Source organism: Cyprinodon tularosa, unplaced genomic scaffold (genome assembly GCF_016077235.1).
Source record: "Cyprinodon tularosa strain WSP-4 unplaced genomic scaffold, ASM1607723v1 ctg8, whole genome shotgun sequence".
Classification (NCBI taxonomy): Eukaryota; Metazoa; Chordata; class Actinopteri; order Cyprinodontiformes; family Cyprinodontidae; genus Cyprinodon; species Cyprinodon tularosa.
Genome location: NW_024039562.1, coordinates 225,579 through 243,363, shown reverse-complemented (window position 1 = coordinate 243,363; position 17,785 = coordinate 225,579). Strand labels below are relative to the sequence as shown.

At 37.3% G+C, this 17,785-nt stretch overlaps 1 protein-coding gene across 1 annotated transcript; it reads right to left on the bottom strand.

Annotated features, from left to right (window-relative positions):
* Positions 1-606: 606 nt before the first annotated feature.
* On the bottom strand, positions 607-16,962 carry top1 (DNA topoisomerase I). The gene is made up of 21 exons (XM_038271512.1): positions 16,903-16,962; positions 16,617-16,641; positions 14,024-14,120; positions 13,487-13,613; positions 12,501-12,556; positions 12,261-12,368; positions 12,065-12,155; positions 11,904-11,989; positions 11,676-11,791; positions 11,483-11,604; positions 11,280-11,402; positions 11,018-11,205; positions 6,103-6,247; positions 5,852-5,995; positions 5,567-5,752; positions 3,323-3,391; positions 3,096-3,210; positions 2,878-3,005; positions 2,635-2,729; positions 2,315-2,464; positions 607-1,705 (listed from the first exon to the last, which is right to left on the bottom strand). The coding sequence occupies exons 1-21, from the start codon at positions 16,933-16,935 to the stop codon at positions 1,603-1,605; spliced, it is 2,307 nt and encodes a 768-aa protein (XP_038127440.1). The 5' UTR covers positions 16,936-16,962; the 3' UTR covers positions 607-1,602.
* Positions 16,963-17,785: the final 823 nt, after the last annotated feature.

Sequence of the window (17,785 nt, the reverse complement as noted above, 5' to 3'; positions counted from 1 at the left end):
GACAGTTGTGTGGAAAAGTGGTTTAAATCTTTATTCGAAAAAGTGTTTTTATAGGTCAGGTTATTCATCTTTGAAAAGGCAGTAGAAGCGTTGACCTTTCACTATAATTCTCGAATATGGAAATGAAAACAGTCACATCTAACCCATTAAACAAGTGTTGCTCCCTCCCAGACCTTATCTGCCAATATTCTTTTATTTTGAAACTATTAACCTTACTTCCGGAAATGCTTTGAAATTTCACTGTATGCTTGACAAGTTTGTCCTCAGCAGAAGTGCCAAATCTCAGCCTCAAGATGCAGACCTTTCTCCTGAACCTAAAGCAGAAGCTGCGGTATTAAGGAACAGCTCTCTGGATTTTTCATCCAGCTAGTTTAGAGCTGGTCTTTACATACAAAACATATATAAAAAAAAAACTATATGATAGAGGAAAGTAAAATAGAAACGAGGACTTTTTACTTAAAACCCAAATTATTTAACTATAAACAAGCTTCTGGTTTTAGAAAAATAAAAAAATATCCTTTATTGTCCCAAAGTTTGGAAATTCAGGTAGAAAATGTAAGTGGGCAGATACCCACAATATGGATAAATGCAAAGAAGACAAATAGAACAAGGTTGATGTTTTATTCTGAAAATTACAAAGCTCTAAACAACAAGCTTTCAAATCATTGTGGGATTGTGACACATGATAAAATACCAAGAAGTATTCATGACAAAAGTTATAATCCATTGACATTAGAGATTGCTCAGAGACATGCTCTGCTCTATTGTAGCATTACAAAAACAGCACACCTACATGTATAGATGATGTGGTCATTTTTGGCAAAAGTACACACCCCTCTGTCAGAGGGAACTGTCTCTTTGAGCTGTGCCACACAAAAACGTTTTGTTCAGGTATTTCAAGTAACTGAATTCACCGTTACGCCCAGTTCACTGTAAGACTGACGAAACACACGCACACAACAAGAGCTGAAACAGAGCGATAAGGGCTTTGCGTTGAGGATGGATACAGCACACGTTTGAAAACCAAACTAAAAGAACAACAATATGTACATCCCTGAAACAAACAGCATGGATGAAAACTATACATTCTGTGTGCTAATGTGTTAGCATAGTGCTAGTTCAGGTGTTCATGTTCACCAGCATGTCCAGCTTATTTCAAACACTACCTGAAATTCATGATGACCGTCATAATCTCTCATGTTGTCAAAACATAGTAATTCATTATTCTATCAGAATATTATTCAGTAGATCTGATGGCTTAGCATCTCAGAGCAGTTCAGCCGACACAACATAATACTTGACGTGTTAAAACGGTTGCTTGGATACGGTCAAAGAGCAGTGGCTACATACACAACACCGTAATGCTTCTAAGAAAAGATACCCACCCCCCAATGGGGCATCATGGTGAAATATTTCAAGAGCTGATTTCTTTCCTGTACACAACCGGTCCATATTTACAGCATAATTATTAAAACCTGTCCGATGGCAGCCTCACTTCGTCCCACGCTGCCCTGCGGTCGCCGCACAGAGGCGTCGATTGACGTCGGCTCCAAACCATCCGGAAAATCAAAGGCTTGCGTAGAAATGTCCCATTAAAAACAGTTAAAATTCATAATCCTTTTCGGCCATGTCAATCGCCCAGGCAAACTTTTCCCTCTGGGTCTTGTTGTAGATCTTCTCTATGGGAACGCCCCACTTCTTGCACCTGGATAAAAGGGAAGATGGGATGTGAATCATCATGCAGGACAAAGATTTGGGTTATTTATTCATAATAAACCTAAATGGACTGGTTGGATCTTTCTTCTTTCTCTCTTTTTCCCACATTGTCTCTCCTACACTGTGTACCAGGTTTCCTTGCAGCACCCCATTAGAGGGAACTTCATCCAAAGTTTGGAGCTGTCCTTTATCTATTCTGTCTGAGTACAAGGCTCTCCATAAAAAGTTGAGGCATCTTAGGGGGAGGGTGGGCCACCGTCCTCCCTTCTCTGAGGCACTCTGTGCAGTCACATACTTCCCAAATAAAGGAAAGAGGGCTGTTTGGGGACGCTCCCTAGCTTTCAGAAACAAACCCCATTGTTCGTGGCGCTCACATGCTTTTTCTTCCTCTTATTTTCCTACTGCAGCCATTAGCTTTTTTGCCTAAGCGGCTCCCTTTTCCTACAATGCAAGGCCGTTTCCTTCCTTATTGTCACAGAGGTAGATGCGCAGACACACACACAGAAAGCTGGCAACAATCGGTTTATTACGCTGTCATTACAGCGTTCCAACCATAAAAACTCCAGCATCACATAGTAAAAATGAGAGGAATAAATACCAAGCAACAGAGATGCGTGGATCCAGGTAGTTGAGCTTGGAGGTACCCAGAGCAATCTGCTTGTTCTCCTCTCTATCCGTGGCTTGTACCTGGAGTTTCATAAGCTGCTCCTCTATCCTCTGTACAGTTTTACGCTTTGCCTCTACAGCCCTGAGAATAAGGAAGAGGGAAAAACAGGCACAGATATAAAAACCCATCATGAGCATCTTAAACTGCAAAGATCAAACATGTATTTCTGTTATATTCCGAAGGGACAGAGTGGTATGGAAGCAATGGATCAACCATTATGCTGACAGCGAGCAGCTCTCGGATGTTCTTACTTTTTACTCTTTTCATCGTGTGAGGCCTTGTGATCGGCCTTGGCTGCCTTCAGCTGCTTCCTGGCTGCAGATAGTTGCTTTTGTTTCTCGTCGATCTGCAGTCACAAACACATGGTGAATGTAGGAATTATTCTAAATGTGGCATGTTTGTTTTCTTTTCTTTTTTTAAGGAATATACATTTTTTTACTTTAGGACAGTAAAATCTAACTGAAGGGGGGATTAGGAAACTAGAGAACATTTACCTTGGTCTGAAGGTTCTGCATGGACTTCTCAAATGTTTTGGGCGGAGCTCTCTGGTGGTTACACAGAATGGCCACTGCTCTGTTAGCTCGATTGTATGACAGGATCTTAGCTGGAATGCTGTCTTCAGCTGTGAACCAAACAACAACAGAAATGATTAAAATAACTTTCAAAGTCACAAAGGTTACTTTGACTGAATAGAAAAACGAAATCGGCTCACGGCAGGTAAGTTCCTTGAGCTGCTGTTGCAGAGTGATGGAAGCATTGTAAGTACGGAAAACTTTGGCTGTCAGTCCATCCATCAGCTCCTGTAAGTGCTTATTTAGGATAGATGTCTAAAGGAAATTCAGACAATAGAGGAGCAGTGATTAGGTGCGAGGTGATTAGAGAACAAACAATTAAAACTGTAGGCTAAAGCATTTCAGGAGAGATTTGTGCTTTTCTTACGTTCAACCTGTCAAAGAGGTCATCCTCCGGTTGCTTGTTCTCCAGAAACAACTGAAGGTTTTTAAAGACCTGATGATACATAAATAAAAGCACAATGAGCATGAAAACTAACTGTACCTGTCAATCTTTCAACATGTTCTTAGTTGCACCGTCACATTTCTGCCAAAAAAAATTAGGACCTAGACTTAAACTTTATCGCCAAACCAGAAGTCAATTGATTTTTTTTTTGTTCCACAACGAGAAGAAAAATGCTTGAAGGAATTAAAATGAGGCTTTCAAACCTCAGAGTGACAATCTTAAAGCATGGCAGTGGCAGTATCATGTTTAGGATCTTTTTAACTGCTAAACAATACCGACAGCATTGTGATGTTGCTTATTGTATTTTATATCCACAGTTCAAATATATAATTAAAAGCCCCAAATTACTAACACTGGTGGTGATGATGATGATAAATGTCAGAATGGCCGATTAAAATGTGTAAACATTTTTAACATTCTAGATATATAAAACTTAATTCTTACTAGTATAATTTTTTTTTACTTTATAAAATTCAGTTTCTTCTACAAAAATGTAATTTAGAAAATATAAGATATATATATATATATATGTTTTCAAGGCTGCACTTTAAAAAATGAAATTGTCTAGAGCTGTTTTAAACGAAATTTCTTTTTGTTTACACTCGTCTATACAAAATGACATAATAAATCTGACTCAGTGTAATATAACAGTTTTTTTTAATCAAGAATAATCTTATTTTAGTGATCTACAAATGGAACAACATACAGAAAAGTGCTTTTAATAAATGTAAAAATGGCCCGCCATATTATAGTTCATATAAACCTACGCATTAACTCAAGCAACAATCTTCTCCATCGCCATCCCACTCTCCTTTGCAGCTGTAGCGCTGTTTCTCTGTCTTGTGGATGAAATAGGCACTTCCTGTCCCCTGTTGTCATGGTGACTCGTCGAATTGGGGCTCCAATAATAATGGCTTTTCATATTTGTGACGCACGTGTTCAACTCTGAGTGGACCTACTCAGTGTTGCTTGAACTTATTCACAGCTTATTCACACTTATTCACAGCAGCCGTTGTGAAGCAACAATCCCGACCTTAGGCTAGATCAATTTAGAGTTGAGGATTTGAATCTGTGTTTGTTAAACCTGCTTCGTGAAATGGATCCCTAGCTAAGGAGGCATGCATGTTACCAGCAGAAAGCAAAATATTTAACCTGCCATCAAAAAAACATACACAAAATAAAACTTGAGCTAATTACTTATCTTAATGTTTATTCATATTTTCATGTAAACTTGTTCAGTTGTGCAATATTTGTCTCACAACTAGGGCTGCAACTAACAACTATTTTGCTAATCAATGTATTTTTTAAGGCACTAGTGGCTTGTTTTTTTTAACTGTGGGCTGACAGGAAAGGGGGTACGAGAGAGGGGGAGAGACATGCAGCAAAGGACTATAATATCAGATTTGAACCCGGATCAGCCAAGTTGAGGACTAAGGTCTCCATACATGGGTCTTGTGTGCTAACCACTGCCCTACCGAAGCACGCCCTAATCAATTAATTAACCAATAATTTCTTTTAATTAATCAATTAATAAGTGGATGGCAAAAGCTTCCTTGATGTAGATTTTACACAGAATTGAAACAAAAGTAATCTAAAACCGTGCCCATTGAGAACTTCTGGATAAAGCATTTTAATGGACTAAAAAGGTTTTTCATCTTTAATACAAAATGTTTGGATATAATTTTTAGCATTTTGGTATAAAAACTGCTTTAAGTGGGTTGCATGTTTTTGAGTCTCTAGACTCAAGTTATCGATTAATAAAATAGTTGACAAATATTTCAATAATCGAGTAATCATAGTATAATAATAATGGTGGTGATGCGGAGTAAAAATACATTTTTCAGTGAAACTTCATCCCTAACTGGAAAGGGAGAGTTGCAGTTTAGTCGAGAACTGATTCAAAGTGCAGTGAATGATGAATGATGAATAAACTGGAGGCTAAACATTATGTATAAGTAGTTGTAGTTACAGCAGGAAAGAGACCTCTAAAGGACAGCTGATGAAAAACATTTCAAACCTGATCACCTGCCTGTGTAAATATCTAACACAACATCACATCTGATAAAAAACTAAAATATGAATCGACAAAATAAACTTTTCCCGGTGAAAACTTTGCTACAGATCCATCCCTCTCCCTTTCACTGGAAACACGATTTAAATGCTCACCCGCTTCTCCACAGGAATCTTGTTATAGTAGCGGATGGAGTCTTTTCCTAAAAAGTCAAACTCCACCACATACTCCTGCTCGTCCATCTTGGGGTACAGCTTGATGTGCTCCACCCTCAGTGAGCAGCAGCCCACCGTGTCTGCCGTCTCGCCTTCTTCCTTTTCGTTGCCCGCCCTCAGAGCCAGCTAAGGGGGCGGGGGGGTATGTGTTACCTCTGTTTATTGTTTCAACCTCTGTTTATTTTTTCAACAGTTTAAAAGGGTAATTAAGGAAGATCTACTGACCTTGTCAATAAAATACAGGGCAACGGCTCTCTGTCTGATCCTCATCTCTTTGGACTTCCAGTCGTCTCTGTACTGGGCACGAATCCGATCCACGCACTTCTTTAAACGCCTCGCTGTCTCGTATTTCTGCCAGTCCTTCTCCCCCTGCAAAAACACAAAGAAGTATTTATTTTAATTGAGGTGAAACTGTATAAAGATAAGCAAACGGCTGCATGAAGGTCAGAATAAAAACAAAAAAACAAAACAGGTACCTTGATCCTGGAGCTAGGGTTCAACATGATGTACTTGATGGAGCCTTGGATGTTCTCTGTCCAGGATACTAACCACGTCACCTTGTTGTCATGGCGAACCTCCTTCCACCTTGTCCCCGGGGGAGGTTTGGGTTGTTTGGAGTCCCTTAGGACAAAAAAATTGATGGATTATTTAAACAAAAAATGGATGCCAAGTTTTCGGAAAATCGAATGCGTGTTTGGTTTCAGAATGCTCCAATAAAAACAAAGTCTCACCTTTCACAGCAACACTCAACTATGTTTCATCATAATCACCACATTTTTGTGGCATGCGAGGATCAACACGTCCTCCCTGAGTTGTGTAATTGTTTGCACAGATACAGCTTTCTTACACAGGAAGACTACCTCTGACACATTGCCAGTACTGTATCTAGGGGAGTGTGCATGTGTGTGTGTCTGCATACTTTACATGCCACTAACTCATAATCCTGTCTTTGTGTGTCTTTGATGGAAACTAATCGCTGCAAATTGCTTCTAAAAATATGTTCCACAAATATTAACCCTAAGGGTCAACAGGAAATCAGACAAACAGACTATAAATAACTGCAGGGTGTCACAACAAGACAGTGAGAAGCTGAAAGGAAAGGAGAAGGAAGGAGGAGAACACACAGAAAAGGGTTATAAACAAATGATTTCTGAAATAGGAACTCCTGAAAAATGGACCACAGTCTCACTCTCATCTGACCCTTCTTATGATGCATTTTCATGTGACTCCATTGCAGATGGTTTGACAGCGCCACCCTGTGGTAAACTTCAAAACTAGGTACTTGCTGACTAATTCACAGCATTTCAGTGTCTTCCAAGGTCTGAACAGTCAACAATAACATGAACAATCACAAGGTTAATACTCTAATAAAGACTAAAATAGAACCCCTTAAAATATGATACAGTCCTCTGTTTAATGAGCATGATTATGTTTAATTTATCATTTTTTAATCTTTCTTTGACCAGAAGTTTAACATATTATCTTTTTCCATAGACCTGGGTTCCATTTCAATAAGCAGGTTTTCTGAAAACACTAAGTTTTCTAAACCTGAATACAGGAAAACTCAGTTTTCCGTGTCATAAATAGAGTTTACTCAGCCTGTTTCAGTCACCGTAGTAACATTCTCCACAGAGCTAACCTGGTCAGGAGGTTTTGTTCATTAAACTCAGTGTCCTCTGTCTCCACTCTCCTTACAGCCAATCACGCTGTTTTATTTCCTGATTTAGTCCGATTTTTGTTGTAGTTTTGTGGATAAAAAGAATTATTCACTAGGTCCGTTAGAGACATTAGTTTAAAAAAACAACATTGTATGTCTGTTTGATGAGGATCTTGTTAAAAAATGATCAGTATTTTTTCCCAAGAGAATTAAGTATTTATAGGATGGGATTCAACAACTTAGTTGGCAGATATGAGATTTATTTGTCTTTTGTTTGTTTTATATGAGCGACATGTGGATAATTTTTTTAATTATTTATTCTACATGAGGAACTATCCATCCATTTTCCATCACGCTCATCCCAAGCAGGGTCGTGAGCGGTACTGGTGCCACCTGCTGTCTACGGGTGAGAGGCGGGGTACACCCTGGCCGGGTCGCCAGTCCATCGCAGGGCAACACATAGACAATCAACCATTCACGCACACCTAAGGAGAGTTTAGAGAAGCCATTTAACCTAACAGTCATGTTTTTGGACAGTGAGAGGAAGCCGGACAACTCGGAGAGATCCCACGCATGCACAGGCAGAACATGCAAACTCCATGCAGGAAGACCCCGAGCAGGGATTTGAACCCAGAACCTTCTTGGTGCAAGGCAGCAGGGCTACCCACTGAGCAGCCCATGTGAAGATGAAATAATTTATCAAATTATCAAATCATGCATACACAGATTAATTAAGTAATTCTGCGGGGGGAAAGGAATTGCTGCTGCAAGACGACTTCACCTAAATAGATACATTGATCCACTACCATTCAACAAATAAACCCCTAACGTTATCGTGGTCACAACAGGCTATTGCAAGCCAATTTGATATGTTTTAAATTGACTGAATATGCATTCCTGATATCTAAAAAACATTTTTCTTTATCTAAATGATCGTCTTAAACAAAATTACATTTCTACATCTAGAATAAACATCCTGGATGTATTTAAATTAATTTCCAATCTCCATAGTCCTATATTCCTAGATCCTGGTCAGCATGTGTATTATTTTTACTGTAAATAAATGTATTCCAGATATCATAAATACATATTTAAACAAGCAGAAAAATGCCTAAATGGCCACTTAAAATGTGTAAACATTTCTAGCTAAATAAAACATAATTCTTATTAGTACAATTTACTTATTTTACTTTCTGAAATTCAGTTTCTTCTGCAAAAAAAGTAATTTAGAAAATCTATTATTACAGTTCTGTCTAGGAATGTGATTTTGACCAGGAAGAATTCTGTTTTAGAGATCTACAAATGGAACAACACAGAGGAGAGTGCTTTTGATAAATGTAAAAACGGCAAAATATGTAAGCTGCCATCAAAAGACATACACAAAATAAAACTTGATATAATCTCTTACCTTAAAGGAAAATTCCAGTTTTTAACACTTTTAGCCCCTTTTCTGTAGTGTCCAGGATGAAATCGAATGATCGATACCAAAATTTTGACGATTGGTCCTGTCTCTGCTATTTGGCTCATTTAGAATCACCCCCTGGCTGCTTCAGAATGGCTTTCATAGTGCATGTCCGATAATGTCCTTAAAACAACCTTAAACGTTCTTTTTTTTAAATATGCTACTCACCGAGTCGTCAACGCTGTTCAATGACGTTCAAAAACAAGTTTCGTAAAGAAAAAACGTTCCTGTAGTGTTTTATTTACCATTTTGTAAATCCCATTGAGTTCTGTTGGAATAGTCAATATCCCTCCGCCACCGGAAACGGAAAGGGGGCCTGTTTACGCTTAGTTGTAGTCTTTTCGCAAGGCCCAAGTGTTTCTGCTTCACTCTGTGTACTCCGACGTCGAGGTGCTAACGTCTCTGTTAAACACTTTAAAAAACTCTGAAAATGGAATACGAAAGGTGGATTCTTGAGGAGGACATATTGGACTTTGAGTTTGACGGTAGAGGATACCGTCGCCAACTAGTGGTCTGGAGTGTGCAACGCTTCAGATTCGAACGGGAAGCGGAAGTTTATAAGCGGTTGTGATGTATCGGAAAAAATAGTTCTGGGATTTACAAAATGCTAAATAAAACAAGACAGGAACGGTTTTTCTTCACGAAACTTTTTTTGGAACGTCATTGAACAGCGCTGACGACCCGGTGAGTAGCATATTTTAAAAAAAGAACGTTTAAGGTTGTTTTAAGGACATTATCGGACATGCACTATGAAAGCCATTCTGAAGCAGCCAGGGGGGGATTCTGCATGAGCCAAATAGCAGAGACAGGACCAATCGTCAAAATTTTGGTGTCGATCCTTCGATTTCATCCTGGACACTACAGAAAAGGGGCTAAAAGTGTTAAAAACCGGAATTTTCCTTTAATGTTTATATATATTTTATATAAACTTGTATAGTTGTGCGACATTTGTCTCACAACTAGGGCTGCAACTAACGACTATTTTGCTAATCAACATTATTTTTTTAAAAGGTTCTTTAAGGCACTAGTGGCTCCATTTTTTCAACTGTGGGCTGACAGGAAAGGGAGTACGAGAGAGGTGGAGAGACATGCAGCAAAGGACCACATGTCAGAATTTGAACCCAGATCAGCCAAGTTGAGGACTAAGGTCTTCATACATGGGTCAAGCTTGCTAACCACTGCCGCACCGAAGCACGCCCTAATCAATTAATTTATGGATTCCTTTTTCAATTAATCAATTAATAAGTGGATGGCAAAAGCTTGATAAAGATTTGACACAGGATTGAAACAAAAGTAAGCTAAAACCGAACCCATTGAGAACTTGGATAAACCATTTTAATGTACTAAAAAGGTTTTTCATCTTTACTACAAAATCTTAGGATATTGTTTTTATCATTTTGGTATAAAAACTGTTTTGAGTGCGTTTCATGTTTTGGAGTCTCTGAACTGAAGTTATCGAACAATCAATTAATAAAATAGTTGACAAGTATTTCAATAATCGATTAATCACAATAAATCCAATAAAGTCTTTCAGCCCTACTCACAACCATGTCAATGTTTGCCTCTTAGGATCAAAACGTGGATGAGGAAAAGTGTCTAGCTACCACTTCATCCTAACCACACCCCTGCTTCTCCCCAGACTTATCCCTGCCCCTCTGGATCTCTTGGGACTGGCAAGTTTTCTAGAATTTTTCAAAATGTAACTGGAGGTTTTACTTTTTATGCTGCAGTGTGTAGTCCTGTTTCTCTCCTAGACATAGGTATAGTTTCAGCTTTTAATGTGACTAACTTTTTGTGTTCTATTATATCCTGTTAACATGAAAAGCGGCTCCGAGCGCATCTGTTTAACTGTCTCTTTACCAGACAAAGCCGACTATGGAGCTAGTCTACCATTACTTTCTCTAACATAGAAAGTATTCACAGATCAGTGCTTCTATCTTTATTTTGCGTGCCTGCTCTTTTTGTTTAAAACCACCAGTCGGGCTCAGCAGACGGCACCATACCTAGTTCTGCTGGAGGTTTCTTCCTGCCTTCCATTCATGCTAGGTGTGCTTATTGCCACAAAGTCAAAACACTATGCAATCAACTGGGTTTCCTTAGAAACTTGAGCCTATCTGTCTGTATAATTTGACTGAATTCACTCTATTTGTCTTCAGATGATGTTTGTGCATTGGTGCTATATAAATGACCTGAATTTGCATGGTAATTACGAGCTTTTTTTAAATACAAAATCAAAATAATTTTGTAACTATGGAGTGATTAGAATCCATACTTGCTACAGTTTATGATGATGTCTTCGGGTCTAATGCGCCGTTTCAGCATTCCCATCTTGGGATGGTCCCCTCGTCCTCGGAACAGTCCAGGTGGCTCAATGCGAAAGTTTCCGATCCTTTCTTTGTGATTGTCCATGATGCAGAAACCATACTCCTGGAGGATTCTCTCATTTTCCTCTTTGATTTTCTGGAAAGATTTTAAAAAACACAACATGTTTCACAATATCCTTACTTGCAGCATCAGCGGAAATGAATACCTACCTGTTTCTCCTCCTTGGACATCTGTTTGCGAGCCTCTGATTGAGCCTTGAAATATTCACTCATTTCTCTGAAGTCACACTTGTTCAGATCAGTGATTACTGACTTCTCCTCTGCTGTCATTTCCTAAAACACAGGCTTAATCTGTAAAGCCTTCCGTATTCTTTTGTTCTGAGCTTTGGAATATGTTTTGTGTCGATTCTCACCTTCCTCCAGTCTTTATAGAAGTTCTTCCTAAAGATGTCTTTAGTGGTATACTCATGATCTAACATCTTGGCAAAGAATGTAGCGACTTCCTCAGCAGGAGCACTAAGTTTCATTGGCTTACCTAAAAGAAAACCAATAGATATTGAAGCCTTGAACAAAAAAACTAATCTAAAATTGAGCTGACACACTGACCGTCATAGTAAAATTTGACTTTGTCAGGCAAAGGCTCATAAGGGGGAGCAAAGACTGGACCCTTATGTTCTAGAAAGCGCCATTTGGAGCCATCAGTATATCTCTCCTCCTCCCACCTGCCAGAGAATTACAAAAAATAAAATAAAAAATCATCAACCCAATGGTGAATCAGTTCTTGGAAAGTAATTTCATGAGGAAAAGAACCATTGAAGATGAACATTAGCTCACCATTTCCATTTCTCCTCTTCTTCTTTTTTGGCTTTCTTTCCCTCCGCTGCTTTCTTGTCTTTTGTCTTCTTTTTGTGCTTAATGTCCTAAAAGAAAATGGTATAAGACCAAGATGTATCTCATGTCGATTTATCTCAAAAACCGGCATTAACTTAATATACCTCATCCTCCTCATCATCTTCATACTCATGTTTCCTCTTCTTGGCCTTCTTGTCATGTTCCACCTTGACATTCTTGGGCTTGTATTCAAACCTGTAAACAACCGCTGCTTTAATAATCCTCCAAATACAGAAATTGCAAATAACTTTTTTTTAAATCAATGTAATAGAATTTTTATTAGATTTTAGTAGCACATACTCCTCATCGTCATCCTTCTCACGTTTGGTGGCCTTGTTATGTTTGGGAGAAGGGTAGAAACCATTGTCTTCTTCCGGCTCACTTTTAATGGCTGTAGGACTTCTCTCTCTGAGTCACACAGTGATTGTAAAATTTGTAAAGAATTCAAAAACATTATTTCAGTGATATGATGCTAAATACTACACACATCTTACAAAATCTATATTCATTTATACATAACAATAAAGCAATACTGTTTACCTCACATATCCATTTTCCTTCTCCTTTTTGGGCCTGTCAGAATGGGATGATAAACTCTGTAAATAAAAACAAAACAAACTACTTAAGTGGACTTTAATAAAAAGCTATGAAGGCTGTTCAAATTCTGACAAGCTCTTTATTTTTTCTAATAATGAAACTAGCTTAGTGCTAAGCACATTGGCAGCTTATCACAGTAGCTGTGCTGAATTATGTATAATTTATATAATTTCAAGTTTCATGTTTTAAATATACATTGAGATTTTTTTTTTTTTACTCTGGTGGAAATAATTCCCTTCTATAGGTATTTTGTAAACATTTTTTTTGGCTATATAATAAACAACCATGGTAACAGAAGGGATGTTTACAAACAGCAGCAGGTCATGGAGTGGAAGCAAATGTGGTGGAAGATAAAGGAGCTCTCTTGCAATCTTAGATGGATGAGCATGACTAGCTAAAGAGGAGCCAAGCAGAGTTTCAGGAATGCAGAATTACATGTTTCACTGAGACATGGCTGTGGGACCATGTTCCAGACAACTATCAGTCCCAGGTGATACCAGCAGGAAGATTTTTGAATCTGATTTATTCTGTAGGTAAATATTGTATATCCATCGTAGATGAGGAACTGCTGACTCTATTTTTTTTGACTATATTTTGTATTGAGTGTGTACACCTGTTTAATCTAAGTAACAATCTAGTTTTCCTATAGAATTTTGTTTAAATTGAACTGAATAAATTAAATAAACATGTTACCTTGATCATTAAAATTTTAACCATTGTTTAAAACCACAGCCAAGCTCATTTCTAAAACAGAAAAGCAAAGAACAGATGGATGTTTCAATAAATGATGGATGGATAGATAGAAAAACTTATCCAGATCTAGAAACTGCATGCAGGAAATCAGACAGGATTCCAGACTACATAAAAGCCCAGTAGATAAATAAGTCCTTGAACTCAACATGACAGACACTCCGCAGCGATCGACAAACCTTATCCTCCTTCCTCTTCTCTTTGTCCTTGTCTTTGTGTTTTTCTCTGTGCTTGTCTGAGCTGCCATCACTGTGCCTCGGCTTCTCTTTGTCTTTGTGTTTTTTCTCAGAGTAATCCTTATGTTCGCTGAAGCCACAGGGGTCACAGAGTTCAATTGCAAGACGTCAAACAAAACATGTCAGTGTCAGAGAAACAACCAGCAGGGCCAAAAAAGGCCAAATTGTTGTTTAACAAAAAGTGGCTTAGCCATTTTTTTTTTTTTTTTTTTTTTTTTTTTACAAGAGGAGATCAAAATACACATTCTGAATATATAATTTATGTGGCTGACTTAGGCGCACTTTAGTGACTTAACATAACTGAGATGTATTGGTTCTTTCTATTGTAAAAATAGCTGTGATCAGAACCTATACCCATCTGTCCATACGTAACATTATAAAATATGCTTTATACCAAAATACTATGTGGCTGTAGACAAATAGAAAAAAAAAACGGATGCATGTGCAGTCTGAAACCTCAGAGAGAATCAAAACAATTACCTGTTGCTGTACTTTGTTTTTTCCCTCTCCTTGTCTTTTTTGTGATCTTTGTGTTTGTGTTCCTTGTCTTTGTGCTTATCTTTATGTTTGTGAGAATCTGCAACACAATAAAGAGAATGTTTTGGAGTCAATCATTGTAAATAACCAGTGTTTATTACATGTGGATAGGTCATACTTCTGAGAATAAACTATTTACAGATATTTTTTGGGAAAGATATTGATGGCTTTGATTCAGTTTGGTCAGAAAATGATTCTATAAGGACAAGCTGATTATAGGAGCATTAAAACCTCGAAGCTCACTACTACAGAACTGCAACAAAAACAGGCACCTAAAAACCCCTCAAGTCTTTGCAACAACAATATGTTTTAATTCTTTTTCTCAGATCTTTATCAGAGTGCCAATGACTGTGCAGAATGATGTTAATAAAAACACAATAGCTTTATATCTGAAATAATATTAATTTCAACAAAGCTGTGATCAGAAAGATTTTGCAAATAAGGAATTTTAATACTAAAATGATAGAAAGTGGAAATTAACTTTTCTTCAAAGAATTTAAAAGAAAGTAGCCTTGACAAATGCTTTGCTCCACTTAAATATGATGTTATAAACTTGATGATCACCTGAAATTTGGGAGACATTTTAACCTGCTTCACTGTAAACATAGTTTCCACGGCATAGTTAAAATAGCAATTTGTTTCTCTATGCTTCTGCTGTGCTGATTTTTACATTTTGTCAAAACTCTTCCTTACAAAGAAAACTAAAATAATCTATACAACCTCGACCTAATATATACATATAACAGAAAATGTGCTTAGAATCTATTTTTCATATTAAAAAAACATGTATTCTGTAACCATTAATGGATTTTCTTCATTTAATACACTTTCTATGTGGCAGGAGACTTTATATCAATTATATTATGTAATAGATTAGCATAAGGAGCGCAGTAAAACCATAAAACAAAAAAGAATTAGCCATGGTATTTACTTTGAGACAGAGGGGCATGCATTTCATTTAGCCTCTTTAACTTTACTTTACTTTGTGTTACTTTGTGTTTGTCTGACATACCATTGAATGAGGTTTGTATTCATAAATTGACAAAATGTATAAAGATTTAAAGACATTAATGTTTTCAGTCTCTAAGAAAAAGCAGAGCACAACTTAGCAAATATAAATATATTAATTAAATCTTTAAATTCAAGTCAAACTATACCTAATTTTAGCAAGTGAATTATTAAAATTCAGCCTTCAAACATTCCTCTCTATCAGGGGCAGAGCTAGATGGGGGGGGGGGGGGGGGGGGGTGGGGGGGTGGCAGAGGTGGCTATGGCCACCCTTAGCCAATCAGTGGCCACCCCTACTATTTTCTTTCACAAACAGTGGTAGCCGCAATACCATCAAGAGGAATTTTTAAACTTATTAAACATTTTCATTTTTTATATATTAATAGTTACTTTACAACTAAAACTCTGTGGTAAATTATGCACATCAAAATACTAACATTATAATTGATATATACAGAATTCATTATCTTTTAAGACCCTAGTTTTGTGTTATATGGGATAAAGAGAAAATTATGTCTCTGCAATTCATCAAAGAGTTTTCAGTGTAATCATAGATAAATAATTACTTTAATAATAACTTTTAAAAAAATCTATTTAATGTAGATATTACATGTATTATTAATGTTATGCAGAACAATTTTTGATAAAAGTAGGCAATGAAAATGGAAAAGATGTTTCCCCCAGACATTTTGTCCAATATACCTTTTAATTAGACAGCATGGATGTTTAAATATATGCAACTATGTAATCAAAAGGCTGTAGGAAAGTATAGTTTGTCTTTATTCAGAAAATATGGATGTTGGAACAGTGTAGATGAACCCTGAGATTAAAAATTTTTGGCTACACCTCTGCTTTCTATCACTGAAATATGTTTTAATTTCAACTTGGGATATTTTATAAAATATTTTATAAATGTCATCCCATTTTGTTTTCTCAGGAACAGAAACTCCCAACTTTGTCTAAAAGAGGAGCATAATTAGATTAATCAAAATGACATCTTCTTTCTAAAATGTTAGGGCAGATTCCTTTAATATTGTTCAAAGTTTCTGATCACATATCTTTTTTTTCTGTTGCAGATAAAAGGCTGAGTGGCAGTGATGGAGGCAGAGCGCTGATAAGCGCCCGGCTCTGCCTCCATATCGCGGCGGACAGCTGGCTCACCGAGCGGCGCCCTGGATGCTTCACACAGAAAAGAAAATGGCGCAGAGACTAAGTCCTCAACCCCAATTCCAGCACTTTCGGCTCCAAATTTCACCACAATTGCACCGATATATCATTCAACAAAAGCATGCACAATTAACCCGAGATCAGCCTCTTTCAGAATACCCGTTTACTTTTGAAATCCGAGGTTGTTAAATACACATTTTAGACCCCCTTTTTGAACAATAGCCGCAAGAGAGTGGAGGAGAAGGGACTTAGTCTCTGGGACGCCATTTCTGTCCTTTAAAAACTAACAGTAGACAGGTACCACAGGCTAAGGTTAGAAAACTGCCCACTAAGGATAAAAAATAATAAGAAAAAGACCCACCAATTCCTTTTGATCCGGAGTTGACCTAAAAACAGTGAGGAAAATATTTCTATTAATTCAATTTTAAAAACGCCGGTAGCTTGGCTGTTCAAGTTAGTACTGCAGAAAGACTATACTATATAAAAATGATAATTAAAAAGAACACCAGCAACGCTTTCTCTTAGACTAGTTGCATCAGTTTTATGAGTTATTCGACATTTATTTCTAGTTATTATTCATATTTGAGGAAATTTCAATTTAAAACTACCGAGGAAATGAGAAAACTTGACTGTGAAGCGAGAGCTACCTGAGAGTCTCCGCGTCCATGATCTCCACTCATGGTTGGGTTGATTTTTGTGAAGAAAGAAGCTAGGTAACCCTCACTGACAGCCTGGAATGGAGTCCCAACGTTGAGCTACTGCGCATGCGCACTCCAACAGAACTCTCTCCTTTCATAAACATCCATGAACGCTGGCATTTATTACTACAGCAATGATCCTAGTATTAAACATGTCAGGGTTTATGGTTTGCATTTCCTAATTTCACAACCACTTCAAGGCAGCTGTACTGATTAAGTTTCCTTTAACCCTTTATAGGACACTCATTGAAATACTAAATCACATTTTCAGGCCAAGAGTGTTTCAATTTAATTCAATTTATTTATATAGCGCCAATTCACAACACATGTCGTGTCAAGGCACTCTACAGTTCACAAGATCATCCAGTCAAATTGATTCAAAGTAATCTATGTAAGAAAAAAACTGATTGCATCCACTCATTGACTCAAAGGCAATCCCTCACACTAAGAATCAGAAATACTTTAATAATCCCAGAGGGAAATTACTTTTGTTACACGGTCCAGTTACAGTTTTATATAACATATACACACATCCAACTATACAATATAATAAAGATAAAAAATAAGAATAAAAAGAGATAAAATATATACACAATTAGCTCTTCTGTATATATATATATATATGTACAGTGACAGTCAAAGAAACAGGGCTACAATGGAAAAACAGGCCGATCTCCAACATCTATATATATATATATATCTAAGGGTGTTGATGGTAGCAGTACAGCTAATATGTCTCTCAATGATGGTGTCACAGCCAAACAGTGTTTATGGAGGAAAGGACAAAAATTACTTTTGTAACATACAAAAACATATATCAAGGTCAATGTAA

Coding starts and splice junctions, on each gene's coding strand:
- top1 (XM_038271512.1), bottom strand. CDS start 16,935: ATGAGTGGAGATCATGGACGCGGAGACTCTCAG. Junction 14,121..16,616: donor CTCCGGATCAAAAGGAATTG/GTGGGTCTTTTT, acceptor ATTGTGTTGCAG/ATTCTCACAAACATAAAGAT. Junction 11,990..12,064: donor AAGATGATGAGGAGGATGAG/GTATATTAAGTT, acceptor ATTTTCTTTTAG/GACATTAAGCACAAAAAGAA.